This window comes from Macrotis lagotis, chromosome 2 (genome assembly GCF_037893015.1).
Source record: "Macrotis lagotis isolate mMagLag1 chromosome 2, bilby.v1.9.chrom.fasta, whole genome shotgun sequence".
NCBI lineage: Eukaryota > Metazoa > Chordata > Mammalia > Peramelemorphia > Peramelidae > Macrotis > Macrotis lagotis.
In genome coordinates this window covers 106,087,162-106,102,844 of record NC_133659.1, presented here as the reverse complement: position 1 = coordinate 106,102,844, position 15,683 = coordinate 106,087,162, and the positions used below count along the sequence as shown (strand labels likewise).

Below are 15,683 nucleotides of genomic sequence, written 5' to 3'. Positions count from 1 at the left end.
TCCCAGGTGCTGATCCTCTTATACATCGCAGACTGGATGGTGCACTGGATGTGGGGCCGGGGTCTGGACCCAGACAACTTCTCCATCCCATACTTGACAGCCTTGGGTGACCTGCTAGGCACTGGACTCCTGGCCCTCAGCTTCCACATTCTCTGGCTCATCGGGGACCGAGACACAGATGTTGGGGACTAGCTTCCTCCCTTCCACCCTCATTGCCTTGTATTTGGTTTTATTTCTTTTGGTTTTCTCTCCATCCTCCTTTCTAGGACTTCACTTTGATATTGAATTCTCATTATTTTCAATGGGAATTTTTAATATGTCAAACCAAGTTTGTACAGTGAGCATTTAGGAAGGTTAGATTGACTGAGACAAAGAGCATGAGTCAATTTTGAGACAATCACCAAGTGCAATTTCATGGTGGGTTCCTCCAAGCAGGACAGAGGACACCTTTCTGGGAAAGAGGGACAGGGAATTCAACTTCAGCAACCTGCAGGTTTGACTAACAGGGGAGCCCTTTCTATTTAGGCTCTGACTTTTTTGGTTGAATGGTGAAGATAATAAAAATCATCCCTTTATTTCCTTGAAAATGGATCTTAAGAAAGGAGCTGAGTTGGGGAACAGCTGGTCCCTGGTCCTCTTTTCTGCTGCTGAAAATCTGGCTCACTCTAAAGAGAGTGAAATGGGGTAACTGTTTCCATTCTGGTATGTTCCTCACTCCATAGCTGTTAGGACTACCAGGAAGTTATCCCCATTGTTCTCAAATTGCCTAACACTCCCTGGAAGAAGCAGATAGTGGATTGGTCAACTTTTGCCAGCCACAAATTCTTCCAATCATTCAAAAACTGATACCCACATCCTCTCAGGGCTCAAACAAAAGGCTGCATGTCTCTTCCTCCCTCTCCCCCATCCATTCTACCCCTCCTTGTCCATGTTTTAGTACACGCTGCCTCCTTAGTGAGCCTAGGAGCTGGGTCAGGATCTGGTTCTATGGTTGGTGAGTTTTAGGGAGAAAGTTCTACTTCCCCCTCTGTGCTTAAATCACACGGAGTCAACCAAGGCCTTGTGGTTTCTAAGCAGCATGTCCTTCCTCCACTTCCCCCTTCCCTCCCCCCAGTCATTTTCTTTCCCCTCATTTTCTGTCTTAGAGCATCCCTTCCTTCATTTATTCATTTATCCAACAAATATTGAGTATTCACAATGTACAAAGCCTGGAAGAACAGCTCCCATTACCAACCCTTCCTACCCCCACCCCCAGGAAGCTGATTTTTTTTTCTCCCTACATCATCATCTCTTTTCTACCTAAAAGCCTTGCCTCACCACTTCCTGTGGTCTCATAGACAGAACCTGCCTTTGAGCTTGACAGTGGGAAAGGACTTCTTGAATCTGAACTTCTCCAAGCTTAGTCTTCCCTTTTTCGTCTATGTTTTGGCTCCTACCTCTTCCCAGCCCTGACCACAACCAGGTGCCTGCCCTGTGTCCTCCATTAGGGTTCTTGGCTTTTCTCCCAGGTGGAGACCTGCTGCAGCCAGCAAGAGCCTAATTGTCCCTCCTCAACCTCCCGTCCCTCGATTCTAGGATACTGCTCACTGGACATTCAAGAGGATCCAGAATCAGTAGTCTGGATCTCACCCAGTTGCTGCTGTTTTTCTCTGGAAGGAAAGTGGGGTTCTCAGCATCTCCACCATGTATGGCTCTGGATCAGATCAGAAATCTGGGGAAAACTGAACACATGTATTCAGGCATGAATGGATTGAGTCATTTGGATGCAAGTGTCATTCAGCTTCTTTGCTCTAGGAACTCCCCACAAAATCTTCCTTCTTAGCCTAGAGGATGGTGGGTAAAGGAGAGGTCAGTTCTATTTCCACTTCCAGCTTCTACCCACATTACCTGAATTGTCCTAGGGGCTGCTTTGACAGGAGCCCCATCACTTATTAATACCACTCTCATCATTGGGACCTTCCACTGGATTTTCTGGAGCAAGCTTCACTTTATTCCCAAACCCTCATCCTAGAATCAGAATCCTAGTTGGATGTGTCTTCCATTGTCATCTATCTACCCTGGGCTATGATCCAGCAAAGCTAGTTCATCATGGCTTGGACTTGTCTTCTCTGCTTCCCCTGCTTGGCCCCTCTCACTCCTCCACAACCCTCTCCTGGCTTTTCTACACAAAGAACAAAAACAAACACCTTCCAGAGGCCATTCCTCTTCCATCTTCCCAGTTTGGCCAACTTGTCATCTTTCCCTCATCCACAGAGTCCTGCTTGGACCAGTGAGTGGACCCCTCAGGTCCTGGGTATTTGGCCTCCTATGAGGGGGAAGAAAGAGGGACTGTGGAGTAAGGGAATATCACTGAAAGTGCAAATGTATCCAAGGTTTCTTTCCCCAACTGTGCATGTACTTTAGACCTGGCTGCAAGGAGCAATGTTGGTTTACTCTTGTATTCTTAAAAAGTTCCAGAATTGTGTCTTAAGAGAATTATTTATAGTTGCTATAACTGAATTGACAGATGTCAACTTAACTGATAAATTATATTTGGTAAAATAAAGAGGACATTTATTTAGGTTGTGGATGATTACTTGTGTTTTTTTAGAGGGGACTTTTGTTCTGAGTAGGAAAGATACAAAACCAATATCAACTATAATAAAATCTCAAAACCAGTCATTCAGTGAAAAGGGCCTAAGCTGCTAAAACATAACAAGGAAGAATCTTTTCTCCATTTTAGAAATGAGGAAAAATATGGGGGAAAACTGAGAAAAGTTTAATGATTTGCTTACAGTCACAGTTAAAAAATATTAAGGTTGAGATTTGAATTTAAGTCTTCTGATTCCAAATTTAATGCTCTTTGTAATGTAAATCAGCAAAGATTTGTTAACTAAAATTCAAAGGACACTAAGGATTCAAAGGGTGAGACAAGATCCTTCCAGGATACAATTTATTTCTTCTTTTCTCAGAGGCAAAAGTAATACTGGGAAAGTACCAGCCTTCCCCTCTGAGAACAGAAGAAATATATTGTATCTGGCCTTTCACACTCCACAACTCCTTCCAGTTAAATAGATAAGTTAATCTCTCTTGATCAGGGTTTTAGCAGTCTGCCTAATTCCTTAGACATTCTCCACAATCATCTGAGATGCCTTCTCCCTGAATCCGTCTGTCAGTATACTCCTTTATTTTAACCTACCACCATCGGTAATCTTGAAGAGATAAGATGACTGTTCTTTCAGTTTAAAGGTCTCTCCTCTTCCAACCATTCTGAGCCTGAGGAATTTAAGTAGAAAAGTAATTCTGATCCAAAATTCTTCCCATTTTCTATGTAGTGGAGGAGAAAGGGAAAGTATCACTTGGTGAGAATAAAGCAATGCCTTAGGCATCAGGAGACCCTCACTTCTGCTGACTTTCCATTTGATGTGGGTCATGTGAACTAACCTATCTAGTATCAGTTTCCTCATCTATGAGATAAGGATGAGATTTCCTGCTCCTATTAATCTCTTAGTATGAGAAATGTATAGATATATAAAACCTCTCATATGGCCCACAACAAACCAGATCAAGATGTAATTAGAAAATCTTTTACAAAATAAATAAAAATATATCAAAACCTAGATAATATTACATTTTAAAACTAAGTCAATATGTGGCCCCAGGGATCCTTATGTACGGATTAGTGGTCCTTCATTTCTATTTGAGTTTAATATGACAGCTGGATATGATTTAATAGGCAAGAAGACCCATTCTGTCCAAGGAATATTCTACAAATTATAGCTGGGAGACACAACAGTCATATTGACCATGCTGAGATGGCCCTTCCAAAGCAGGAAAAAACTTATATCTAAGACAATAAAATTACAGGTCCTTTTTATCCCCTGGATGTGAATCCTCATATTAGGTTATATGACATTTAAAAATAGCTGTATTTATAGGAAGTGATAGTTAATGAGTAGCAGCCTCAGAGCCACTAAGGCCTAGGTTTGAGCCCTTACCCATACTAGCTTTGTGAACTTGTACATGACCTCTCACTGCCCTAAACAACTCTTCAAGATGCAATGCCAAGATGCTAGCCTGCATTGGAAAAGTTTCCTCACCCAAGAGTACCTTTACTAAAGAAATCACAAATCCTGTCTTTGTTTCCAACTGCTAGCATTTAATAGCTCACCTTGTGACGTTGTGTTACCGTCATGTCAAAAAAACAAGAACTAGAGAGTCTAGTGCAAGGAAGTAATTTTTATTTGACAAGCCTCAATGGGATTTGGTGTGGGCTGAGGATGAGATTTTTGGAAATGTATGTCTTATTCAAAAACAGGTGGAGAGTAAGAAATAAAAGGAAGTAATGTGGATATCATTGCATATTAAGAAGTAATACCCATGAGGAAATACAGGAAGCAGAAGAGTAAACATAGTGAAGAGCATTTAGAGACAGAAATAGAATTCATCTGATCTTTGGCATGTTCTAGAAAACACCTGGAAATGGAGGAGTTGAGGAAGGAGATTTCCCATTCCCAACATGGAGTTTTGTCAGTGATGGGGTCCTGCAATTAGGCAAGCATAGGCATATCTCTGCCCAAAGCAAAAAAAAGCTTATAGGGGCAGCTAGGTGGTGCAGTGGATAAAGCACCAGCTCTGGAGTCAGGAATACCTGGGTTCAAATCCAGTCTCAAACACTCAATAATTACCTAGCTGTGTGGCCTTGGGCAAGCCACTTAACCCTGTTTGCCTTGCAAAAACTTTAAAAAAAAAAAAGCTTATAGTTCCCTGCTAGGTCCTAATGACAACTTCTTTAAAAGGTGCAAGGAAGGCTAGGTGACACAGTGGATAGAGCATGGATGGGCCCTGAAGTCAGGAGTACCTGAGTTCAAATCCAGCCTCAGACACTTAGTAATTACCCGTCTGTGTGACCTTGGGCAAGCTACTTAACCCCATTGCCTTGCAGGAAAAAAAAAAGGTAAAAGGAATAATCAGGAATTTCAAAAAACTTCAGGGTTGTTGAAAGGGCATTCCAAAGGTCATCTGATCTTTTGTCTCTCAGTTCTTCACTTGAAAAGAGAATAATAATAGCACCAATTTTCCCATGTTGCTGTGAAGATCAGATAATATGTAACATGCTTTGCAATATAAATGCTGGTTGTTATTATTATTAATATTATTATTGTTAGTCGCTACTATCCTGAACTAGACTCCATCAACTATATACAAGTGTTGCCCCATGCTTTGCTTGAAGATTGATAATGAGGAAGAACTCCCTCCTAAGGTTGCTCATCCTACTCTAGGATATCTGATAGTTGGAAAAAAATTTTCCTCTCCAACTCAAATGCTATCTTTGTAACTCTCATGCAGTCCTCCTAGTTCTACCCTTTAGGACTAAGCAGAATAGACCTAATCCTTCCACATGACTTCTCTTCAAATACTTGAAGATAGCAGTCACGTACCTCCAAACGATAAACATCCACATTACCTGTTGTTGATCCTTGTAAAGCATAAACTCAATGCCCTTCACCATTCTGTTGATACTTCCAAGCTTATCATTCGCTGAACTTCCTAAAATATGACTCTTAGAAATGATTACAGTACTTTAGATGTCATCAGATCCAGATATAGTACAATGGAACAATCCCCTCCCTAGACTTTAATAATAGCACTTGCTGGAAAAAAAAATTTTTTTTAGAAAATTTTTTTTATTTTACATTATCTACAAAATACATCCCTCTCCTTCTACCCAATGAATCATCTCTTGTAATAAAGAATAAAAAAAGAAGGGGAGGGGAAAAAAGAAAAATCAACAAAACTAACCAATATATCAACCAAGTATGATACCTTAGAACCCCCCACATCTGAATAGAAGGTGGGAAGGTGTATCTTTTCATCTCTTCTTTGGGGATGAGGTTGGTCAATGAATGTCTGTCAGTGTAGCCTGAAGTCACGTTAGTTTTTTTCAGCAGCCATATCACACACTGGACTCATTCTGAGTTTTAGTGAATCAAAACCTACAAAATTTTGGGATACAAATTTCTTTCTAGCCATGCCTCTTTCACCTTATATTTTTCAAACTGATTTTTTTAGTCCAGGTGTTTATTTTTCATTTCTTAGATTTTATCATAATAATCTAGCTTACAGAAGTCTTTTTGGATTCTGCACTATACTGGATAATAACTGTCCCTTCCAGCTTTGTTTCATCTTCATATTTGATAAGCTTGCCATCTATATATCTTTATCCAACTTCTAGTATGGATTTAATTCATACCAACAAAGTTGGTTACTAGAGTGGAAATAATAGGAATCTTGGCTATATTACCATGCTATCTTAGAATTTGTGATCTAAGAAGAGAGGAAAATATAGGCTGACATGCAACAGATTTCAGGAAAATTGCAAGCATCTTTTGAGCATTAAGAGGGAATTTACATAGATTCCCACAAATAAAATTCTACTGGGGAAGTCAATCCAAAATACAGGAAACTCTTAAGAATGAAATTCAAAAGATGTAAAAATAAACAATTATAAAAAGAATGAAAAGGGAGGTATCTAAAGACACACAGGGAATAATTCAAAGAAAAAATTAAAAGAAAATGGTAGACTGAGGGAATATATTTGCATCAATGTCACTGGTGCATATTTGGAATTGATACAAAAAAAGACCATGAGTCATTCTCCAGTATATAAATGTCACAAGATATAACCATTTTTAAAAGAATATGAGCAAAAAATAAAAAAAGAATATGAGCAAGGAGGGGCGGCTAGGTGGTGCAGTGGATAGAGCACTGGCCCTGGAGTCAGGAGAACCTGAGTTCAAATCCAACTTCAGACACTTAATAATAATTACCTAGCTGTGTAGCCTTGGGCAAGCCACTTAACCCCATTGCCTTGCAAAAAAGTTAGAAAGAAAGAAAGAAAGAAAGAAAGAAAGAAAGAAAGAAAGAAAGAAAGAAAGAAAGAAAGAAAGAAAGAAAGAAAGAAAGAAAGAAAGAAAGAAAAAGAAAGAAAGAAAGAAAAAGAAAGAGAAAGAAAGAGCAAGCATTGATTACCAAGAACTTACATGGCTTTCTCAGGAGCAGGTTACATGATCACTAAACACATATTAGGGAAATATTAGGAGTAGGTTTTCCTAGATTTTTTTTAAAAATAAATTTGCATTGAAAGAGTTTGCTTTTTATACCACTTCTCATTACATCCTTCTGTCTTCCCTTCTTCAGTGACTCAGTCCTTTTCACGAAGTTTTTTTAATAGAAAAAAGAAAGTAATTCAACAAAGTTAACCAATACATCAACCATGCCTGATGGCATATACAGTATTCCATACCTTCCATATCTACTGTATCTTCAAAAATGAAAAAATAGAGGTACATTTTTTTCATTTCATCTATGTGGTCAAGCTTGGTCATTATAGTTATGTGGTGATGATGCTGATGATGTTTGTCCTTCATTCTCAAAGAAGACCATGACATTAGGGAGATGATGATGTCATGACAAGCACATGAATTGGATTGGGGTTGGGGCTGTGCTAAATTACCACCCTCACTTTCTCCTCAAGAGCTGTCTGGGTTCAGTGGTCAGATATAAGTCAGGATGACTGGAGATGGCCTTGGATTTGAGGCAATCAAGGTTAAATAACTTGCCCAAAGTTATCCGACTAGTGCCAAGCATTTGAGGCTGAATTCGAACCATTCTCCTGACTCCAAGGTCAGTGATTTATCCACTATCCCATCTAGCCGCCCTTATTTACATGGTATTCAGGATTGGTTGATTGGTTGGTTATTCTTTCCATTTCCATTGTTGTAGTCATGTGTATATATTGTTTTATTGGTTCTGCTTTCTTCAGTTTGCATCGATTAATGTAAATTTTCCCATGCTTCTTGGAATTCTTTATATTTAATGATTTCTTAGACAGAAATGTAATAGTCCATTTCATTCATATTTACCTCAATCTTGGCAAAGCATTTTATAAAGCCTTTCATGCTGTTTTTATGGAAATCTATATTTGGTATTATGTGGGTAGTAATGGCACAGTGGAAAGAACATTAGATTCAGAGTGAGAGGATCTGAGATCAAAACTATGGTTTTGTTACTTATTACCAAAGTAACTTTGGACAGATCATTTGACATCTTTGGACTTTAGTTTCTCCATCTATAAAATAAGCATATTGGATTAGATGACTCTAGGGTTCCTTCTAGATCTTATGGTTTTTATCACTGATTTAGATAAAGGTATAGATAGCTTATTTGGGGGTTGAAGTAAGAAAACAAATTGTATATCTCAGACTCTATTCTAAAGCTGTCCTTTACAATTTATTTTTTGTGTATCCTCCAGTTTTCTTTTCTCAAGTGACTCACTAATCCCACTGTTATTCAGGTTCTGTACTGGATGACCTGTAAATTGTACACTATGCCTACTCTATTCCCACATTGACCACAGACAGTAAAACATGCAGGCAAGACTTGGCCAGGCACAGTCAGGGCCTACTACAGGCCTAAACCTGTTCCTAGTCTTTTCCTGTCATTTGGTTTGAGACATTAGTCAGGAGAGAAGTCCTTGGAAAAAATGTTATATAAATCTGCCCAATTACTAATAACAATCTTGGACATATGGTTAACACTTCCACATAAAGATGGCAAACAATTTCTCCTTTTAAGTCCCTTGTAATTAGACTATGATGTTCACCTTATATTTTCCTTGCTTCTTGTATATCAAATTTTCTATTAAATTCAGGTCTTTTTGAAACAAAATCCTGAAAGTCTGGCAATTCATTAAATGTCCATTTTTTGGGATTCAGGATTATGCTTAACTCACTTGGGTATAATATTTTTGATTGCCACCCAAGTTCTTTCATTATTTTGATATGTAATATTCCAAGACCTACAATCTATTAAAGTAACCACTACTAGGTCTTGTGTAATTCTAATTGTAGTTCTGCCATATTTGAATTGTTTTTTCTTGTTGCTCTTAATATTTTCTCCTTCACTGGAAGTTTTTCAATTTAGTTATATTTCTGACAGTTTTCCTCCTAAGATCCCTTTCAGATGGTGATCATTGAATTTTTCCTAATTTTTCCTTTCTGCCCTTGTTCTAACACTCAAGGGTAATTTTCTTTAATTATTTCACATGTTATTATAACAAGATTCTTTTTTTGATCATTGCTTTCAGATTAACTGGTTAGTCTTATATTTTCTTTTCTTGATCTGTTCTCCAAGATCAATTGCTTTTCTTATGAGGTGTTTCACATTGTCTTCCATTTTTCCATTCTTTATATTTTGTTTTATTATTTCTCATTCCCCTTTAACTTCACTGACTTCCCCTTGGCCAATTCTAACTTTCTTTTTTTTTTTTTTAGGTTTTCACAAGGCAAATGGGGTTAAGTGGCTTGCCCAAGGCCACACAACTAGGTAATTATTAAGTGTCTGAGACCGGCTTTGAACCCAGGTGCTCCTGACTCCAGGGCCAGTGCTTTATCCACTACGCCACCTAGCCACCCCCAATTCTAACTTCCAAAGAATCATTTTCTTCCTTAAGATTCTGAATCTCCTTTTCCAATTATTTGACTTTTTTTTATAATCCTGTTTTTCTTGAATTGTTCTTACTTTCTTTTTTAGTTTTTCCTCAGTCTCTCTTAATTGATTTTAAAGTCTTTTTTGAGTTTTTCTATGAATTCTTTTTGAGCACATAATCATTTAATATTACTCTTTGGGTTAAAAGAGGTTGTTGTTTTTTTGTTTGTTTGTTTGTTTTTTTGCTTCAGCATCTTCTGAAGATGAACCCTGGTCTTCTCTAGTCTCATAGTAACTGTCTATGCTGCTGCTCATTTAAGAAAAAAAATTAGCAGCTCAGGAGCTTTGACTCCGGCCCAAGCTCTGCACTCTTTTCCCCCTCCAAGTCATTACAGAGGCCTCTCTGCACACTCTGCTGGAAATGATCTTACTTCCTGAGAATCCTCCATTGGTTATAGCCTTCAGTTCTTCCCTCTGGCCTGGCATCGAACCAGTGCCACTGCTTCTGTCCTCACAGGGCATGTCCCAGTTCTTTCTTGCCCAAGACCAAGTCTCATCAGCGGTGCTGGGTCTGGTGTCCCTTATCATCAGAAATTCCCTCCCCACCCATCCCCTCCTTTCCCCATTCAGAAGACAAATACCCCATTCCTGTGACTGAAGCAGAGGCTCTTCCTCTCAACCAGCTTCCCCTAGGGCTCACCTCTGCTATTTTAGAGAGCTAGGCTGGGGGTGTTTACACTTCACTCCCAACCTTGGTCTTGGGATCTTTCCAATTATCCCAGGAGCACCACTGTCCTGACACAACTCTTGTTTATTTTTGCCATTCTACATTCACTCTGAGGTGCTTTTTTGGCCTCTTTGTAGAGGAAATCTGGAGAACTTGAATTTTCTGACCTACTCCATCATCTTCCCTGAATCGTGTACAGAAAGATCTTTAACACATTGAATACATACTCTTGTTAAATTTACTGAAAGAAGAGCAAGAATGCTCTGGATAACCCTAAAGGGATTCATTTTGTACTGTGAAGGGAGTATTCACACTAATGAAATTATGAATAAACAGAAGTGTAGCACCAACCCTAGGCTCATTCCTTCTCTCCTTGCCCTGGAAGATCAGATTTCCAAAGGGGCAACTGTTACCTCAGGTTCTAGTGGTTACTCTGTATGTGATTATACTTGCTATTTTTATACTTTTGTACTTTTAACACTATAGCTCACATGTTCTCAATGGTGTGCTTTCCCATTTACAGTTAGTAGAGAGGCAACTAGGTGACAGAGTGGATAGAGCACTCGGAATCAGGAGGACCCGAGTTCAAATTTAGCCTCAGACACTTACTAGCTAGGCAAGTCACTTAACCCTCATTTTAAAAAAAAGTTTAAAAATATAACAATTAGCAAGTAGAGTCAATCAACTCTTTTAAAAGTAGTTTACTCAAATGTCACAGCAAGAATAGCCTAATATAAAGGCCTCCTATAGCAGATGCATATTCTACAAATTCCCACAGAATTCTTGGAAGAGAGAGTGGGAACAAATTTGCAATGATAGTAGGCACATTGCATAGAGAGTACATGTGGCCAGAACAACTCACAAATATGGAACTGCAGAATCCTGCTATCTAGTGCTCACAAAATTTGCTGTGGGATGTGGTGTTGGATAGGGACAGGTGATGCATCTTCACCTGTTCTTTACAGTATGTCTGCAGGATGGGTCTATCTGCTGCTGGGCTAAGCCAGAATGATCTCCCTACTCTTGGAATGACATCAATGGTAGGTTGATTCCTAGGACTCTACAGACTCACTCTTTAACAAGGAGTTATAATAATCAACACATCCAGCCTCAAGCTCAGTTGGAGTGCTACTGTGTTCTTTCAGAAAGGGAAGATACTCTTTGTGAGGATAGTCAGAAGTCTTTCCAATTCTGTTCCCTTGGGTCCTCAGCTCTGATCTTTGTCACCTCCCAGCAGAAGGTAAGAGACAAGACAGTTTTTCATTTTCTTGATTCAGGATTGGTGAGGAACTTCATCCTAACTTATTGCTCTTTCAGGGACCCAGAACATTTCTCCTATTCCTTTCCTAAATAAATGCCTGAAGACAAAGGTAGTGATTATCTGTTGGAAAAGATTCAACAAAGTTCATTGTTTTACCTTCCCTTTTCTTTTGCCATTAAGTCATTCAAAGTCACAGACTCATATTTTTGACTTATAGCTGAAAAGGTATCATGCTAATATTTCTTTTTTAATAATGAAAAAAAATTCTATTGTTATTTTGACCTTCACAAACACTAATACATATGATCATTCCTATGTACAAAGATGAATGGGGAAAAAAGAAAATTGTAAGGCAAACCACTTCAATGTTCTTTTTATTGTCCTTATCTTTATCCTTTATAATTCTCAATTCTGCAGTCTCCCACCAGAATAACTAGAGTTAGATGGAAGGGAAATTATGAATTCAATTTGAGACATGTTGAGTTTGAACTTATAGCAGAAGTGGAGATATACCATAGACAGTTGGAGATACAGAATTTGGAGATTTATATATATTCAATAAGAATATTTATTTTTAAATAATTAATATTTATATATTATAAATAACATGTAATAAATATAAATATATTAAATAATATTTCATTCTTAATCATTATATATAAAATAATTATGATGATTAAATAGAAATATTTATTATTTTATGATTTTATATAAGTAAATAATAAATATATATGTTATAAATAATAAATATTACTAATTAATAAGAAGAATATTTCAATATGATTTCATGGGTGTGGGAATTCTTTCCACTAATGAATACAATCCAACTTTAATTTAGTCTTGGGAAGTTACTCAAGCCCTCAGAATGTTTAAGGGACTTTTTCATGTTTCTATAGGTAGCAAAAGTCATAAATTCAATTTGAATTTAAATCTTCTTATACTGATCTTTTAATAATGCCACAGGGCATCTCAATGACAATTTACATAGATGTGACCATTGAAGCCTGGTCTAAGGAAAAAATCTTCACAGAGAATGTAGGAGTCATAGGACTGCAGGAATATTCATATTCAGAAGTAGGATAAGCAAGAGGAAATGGAGAAAACAATTAGGATGCATAAAGTATAGAGTCATGGAAGGCAAGAGGAAAATTTCCAAGATGGATGGTAAATGGTTTCAAATATCCAAGAAAGGTCGAGGAGAATGAGAACTAAGAAGAGGTCATTTGAAAGGGAGGCAAATGAGATAGCCTGTCTAATTTAGGTAGTTGACTCAGGACAGACTTACCCAGGGTAAATAGTAATTTGGGCCAAGTAGGCCAAAGAAAAACAATGATTAAGTTAGAGTAAGTATAACCATGACTTTTGGGCTCAGAATCCAGTGAGTTCTCAAGAATGCCACTGTTCTCTTCTGGAAAAATGTATAAAAAGAACAGATTATTTCACATGCTATCAAATGTCCCACTTCCTTTAGAGCCTTGAGGGTGGGTGAATATAACAATTTTGGCAGTGGAGAAAGGTAATCAAAAGCTTCTGCTGACTGATAAAATACATTAATTAGTCTTGCAAATGAGGGTAAAGTATGATGATGAAAGACCAATATCAATAACACCCCCCCCTTCCCACTACTAATGCCTTCCCCTTTCAGATTACCTTCCTTCCATCTACTTTGTATTTATCATGCATTTACCTAATTTTGTGCATCCTGTCTCTCCCATTAGACTTTGAACTTCTTCCTGGAGTACAGGAAATGTAAATGTTTCCCTAGCTCTCAGTAAGGTGCCTGACACAAGGTGCTTAATACATGGTTGTGGACTCACTGCTTGATCTTCTTCTGAGAATGAGTTGTTATTGGTATTATTTGTAACAGTGACTTGTTGATGTGAAACTAGGGAAACCCTGTGTTGGTCTGCCTCATGTTACATATATATCACAAATATCTTATGGGCTAGTCCTTTCAAGGGCTGGGATCTCAGGACAAACTTCCTTTCATCTGCCTGACCTAGACTTTAGACTGAAAGAACTTTCTGACAGGGCCATTGTAGAATACAATTCAATTTAAAAAAAGATGTTTGCCTGTACCTCATAGTCTTACCTTAGAAGTCTGTCTTAGGCATTGAGAGATTAAGTTACCCACCCATGATCACACATGAGAACAACCTGGAGAACCAACCCTCTAATCTGCAACAAAACATAGTCACATTTTACGGCTGAGGAAACGGAGGCTCAGAAGGTCAGTTGATTTATCCATATTCTCCCACTGGTGGTTATCAACCTGGGCCTTTCAACTTCAGTGCTTTTTCCACACAGATTGTCACTTAAAGAGGTTTTCAGACATCTAGGATGGGCAGAAGGATGTCTGGTCCTGACCATGAGAAAATCTGTCAAAGTATTTGTCAGCCCAAGAATAGAGATCTGTGATTTCATTAAAACAGAGGATCTGGGGGGTGAGAGAACTCCCTGTTAGCAATGCTGGTAGGTACCTTCTCTGCATTGTGTGTATATACATACATACATACATATGTACATATGCATGTGTTATATATGTAAAAAGATATATATATGAATGAATGTGTATGCATATATCTATATATGCACAGCATGCATATTTAGTCTTAGAGCAGGGTTCTGAACTTTTTTTTTTTTTAGTTTTTGCAAGGCCACACAGCTAGGTAATTATTAAGTGTCTGAGGCCGGATTTGAACTCAGGTACTCCAGATTCTAGGGCCAATGCTCTATCCACTGTGACACCTAGCCGCCCCCTGAACATTTTTTGTATCATCTAGTGAAATCTTATGTACTCCTCAGAATAATATTTGTTGTCTATATTCATAATTGAAGAAAATGATAAATTTCAGCTGAGTTCAGTGAAAATAAAGATGCATTTTTTCCGCATACAAGTTTACAGATCCTCAGAAGTCATAAGTTAAAAACTCGGGTCTTCGACAATTGCCCAGATACCAACAAACAGAGTTCAGAGAGGATGACTTGTAGGAGGTCTTATTTCTCCCTAGAGCTCAAACAGAGATTTCTGTGGTTTTGAAATTTGCACACTCTTCACTTAAGCCAAGCTACCTCACACTTCCAGTCCAAACACTCTGGCTTTCAGGGAAATATAGACCCAGAACTATTTGGAAACTGAATAACCTCATTTTAAAGAATGAGTGGATAAAACAACAAATTAAAGAAAGAATTAATTATTTTATCTTAGATAATGACAATGATGAAACAACATACCAAAACCTATGGGATTCACTCAAAGAGGCTGTCAGAGGATATATCACATCTTTAAATGCTTACATAAATATATTAGAGAAAGAGGAAATCAATGAACTAAATATGTAATTAAAAAATTAGAGAAAGAAAAAATTAAAAGTCCCCAATTAAATACCAATTTAGAAATTCTAAAAATTAAAGGAGAAATTAATAAAATTGAAAGCCAAAAAATTATTGAATTAATCAATAAAACCAAAAGTTGGTTTTATGAAAAAAACAATAAAATGGATAAAACCTCTGGTCAATTTGATTAAAAAAAAGAAAGAAGAAAACCAAATTGCTAGTATCATAAATGAAAAAGGTGAACACACCACCAATGAGGAGGAAATTAAAGTAATAATTTGTAATTATTTTGCCCAACTCTATGCCAATAAATTTGACTATCTAATTGAAATGGATGAATATATAAGTTGCCCAGGTTAAATGAAGAGGAGATTAAATACCTAAACAACCCTATCTCAGAAAAAGAAATTCAACAAGCCATTATTGAACTCCCTAAGAAAAAATCTCCAGGGCCTAATGGATTCACAAGTGAATTCCACCAAACATAAGGAACAATTGATGCCAATTCTATATAAACTCTTTGGGAAAATAGGGGAAGATGCAACTCTGCCTAACTTTTTCTGTGAAACCAATATGGTGCTGATACCTAGACCAGGAAGAGTTAAAACAGAGAAAGAAAATTATAGACCTATCTCCCTGATGAATATAGATACAAAAATCTTAAATAAAATCTTAACAAAACAATTACAACAAGTTATCACTAGAATAATACATTTTAACCAAGAAGGATTCATCCCAGGAATGCAGGGTTGGTTCAATATTAGGAAAACTGTTAGTATAATCAATTATATCAACAACAATCCTATCAGAAATTATATATCGATAGATGCTGAAAAAGCTTTTGACAAAATACAGCACCCATTCCTATTAAAAACACTAGAGAGTGTAGGA

The 15,683-nt window shown here is 37.5% G+C and overlaps 1 protein-coding gene across 1 annotated transcript in view; it reads left to right on the top strand.

Annotated features, from left to right (window-relative positions):
• Positions 1–3,401, top strand: part of SLC41A1 (solute carrier family 41 member 1) — a 38,557-nt gene extending 35,156 nt beyond the window's left edge. Inside the window, exon 11 of the mRNA XM_074222503.1 lies at positions 7–3,401. Within this exon, the coding sequence (XP_074078604.1) occupies positions 7–192 (186 nt within the window). The 3' untranslated portion in view covers positions 193–3,401. The remainder of the gene's footprint in view (positions 1–6) is intronic.
• The last annotated feature ends 12,282 nt before the right edge of the window (positions 3,402–15,683 follow it).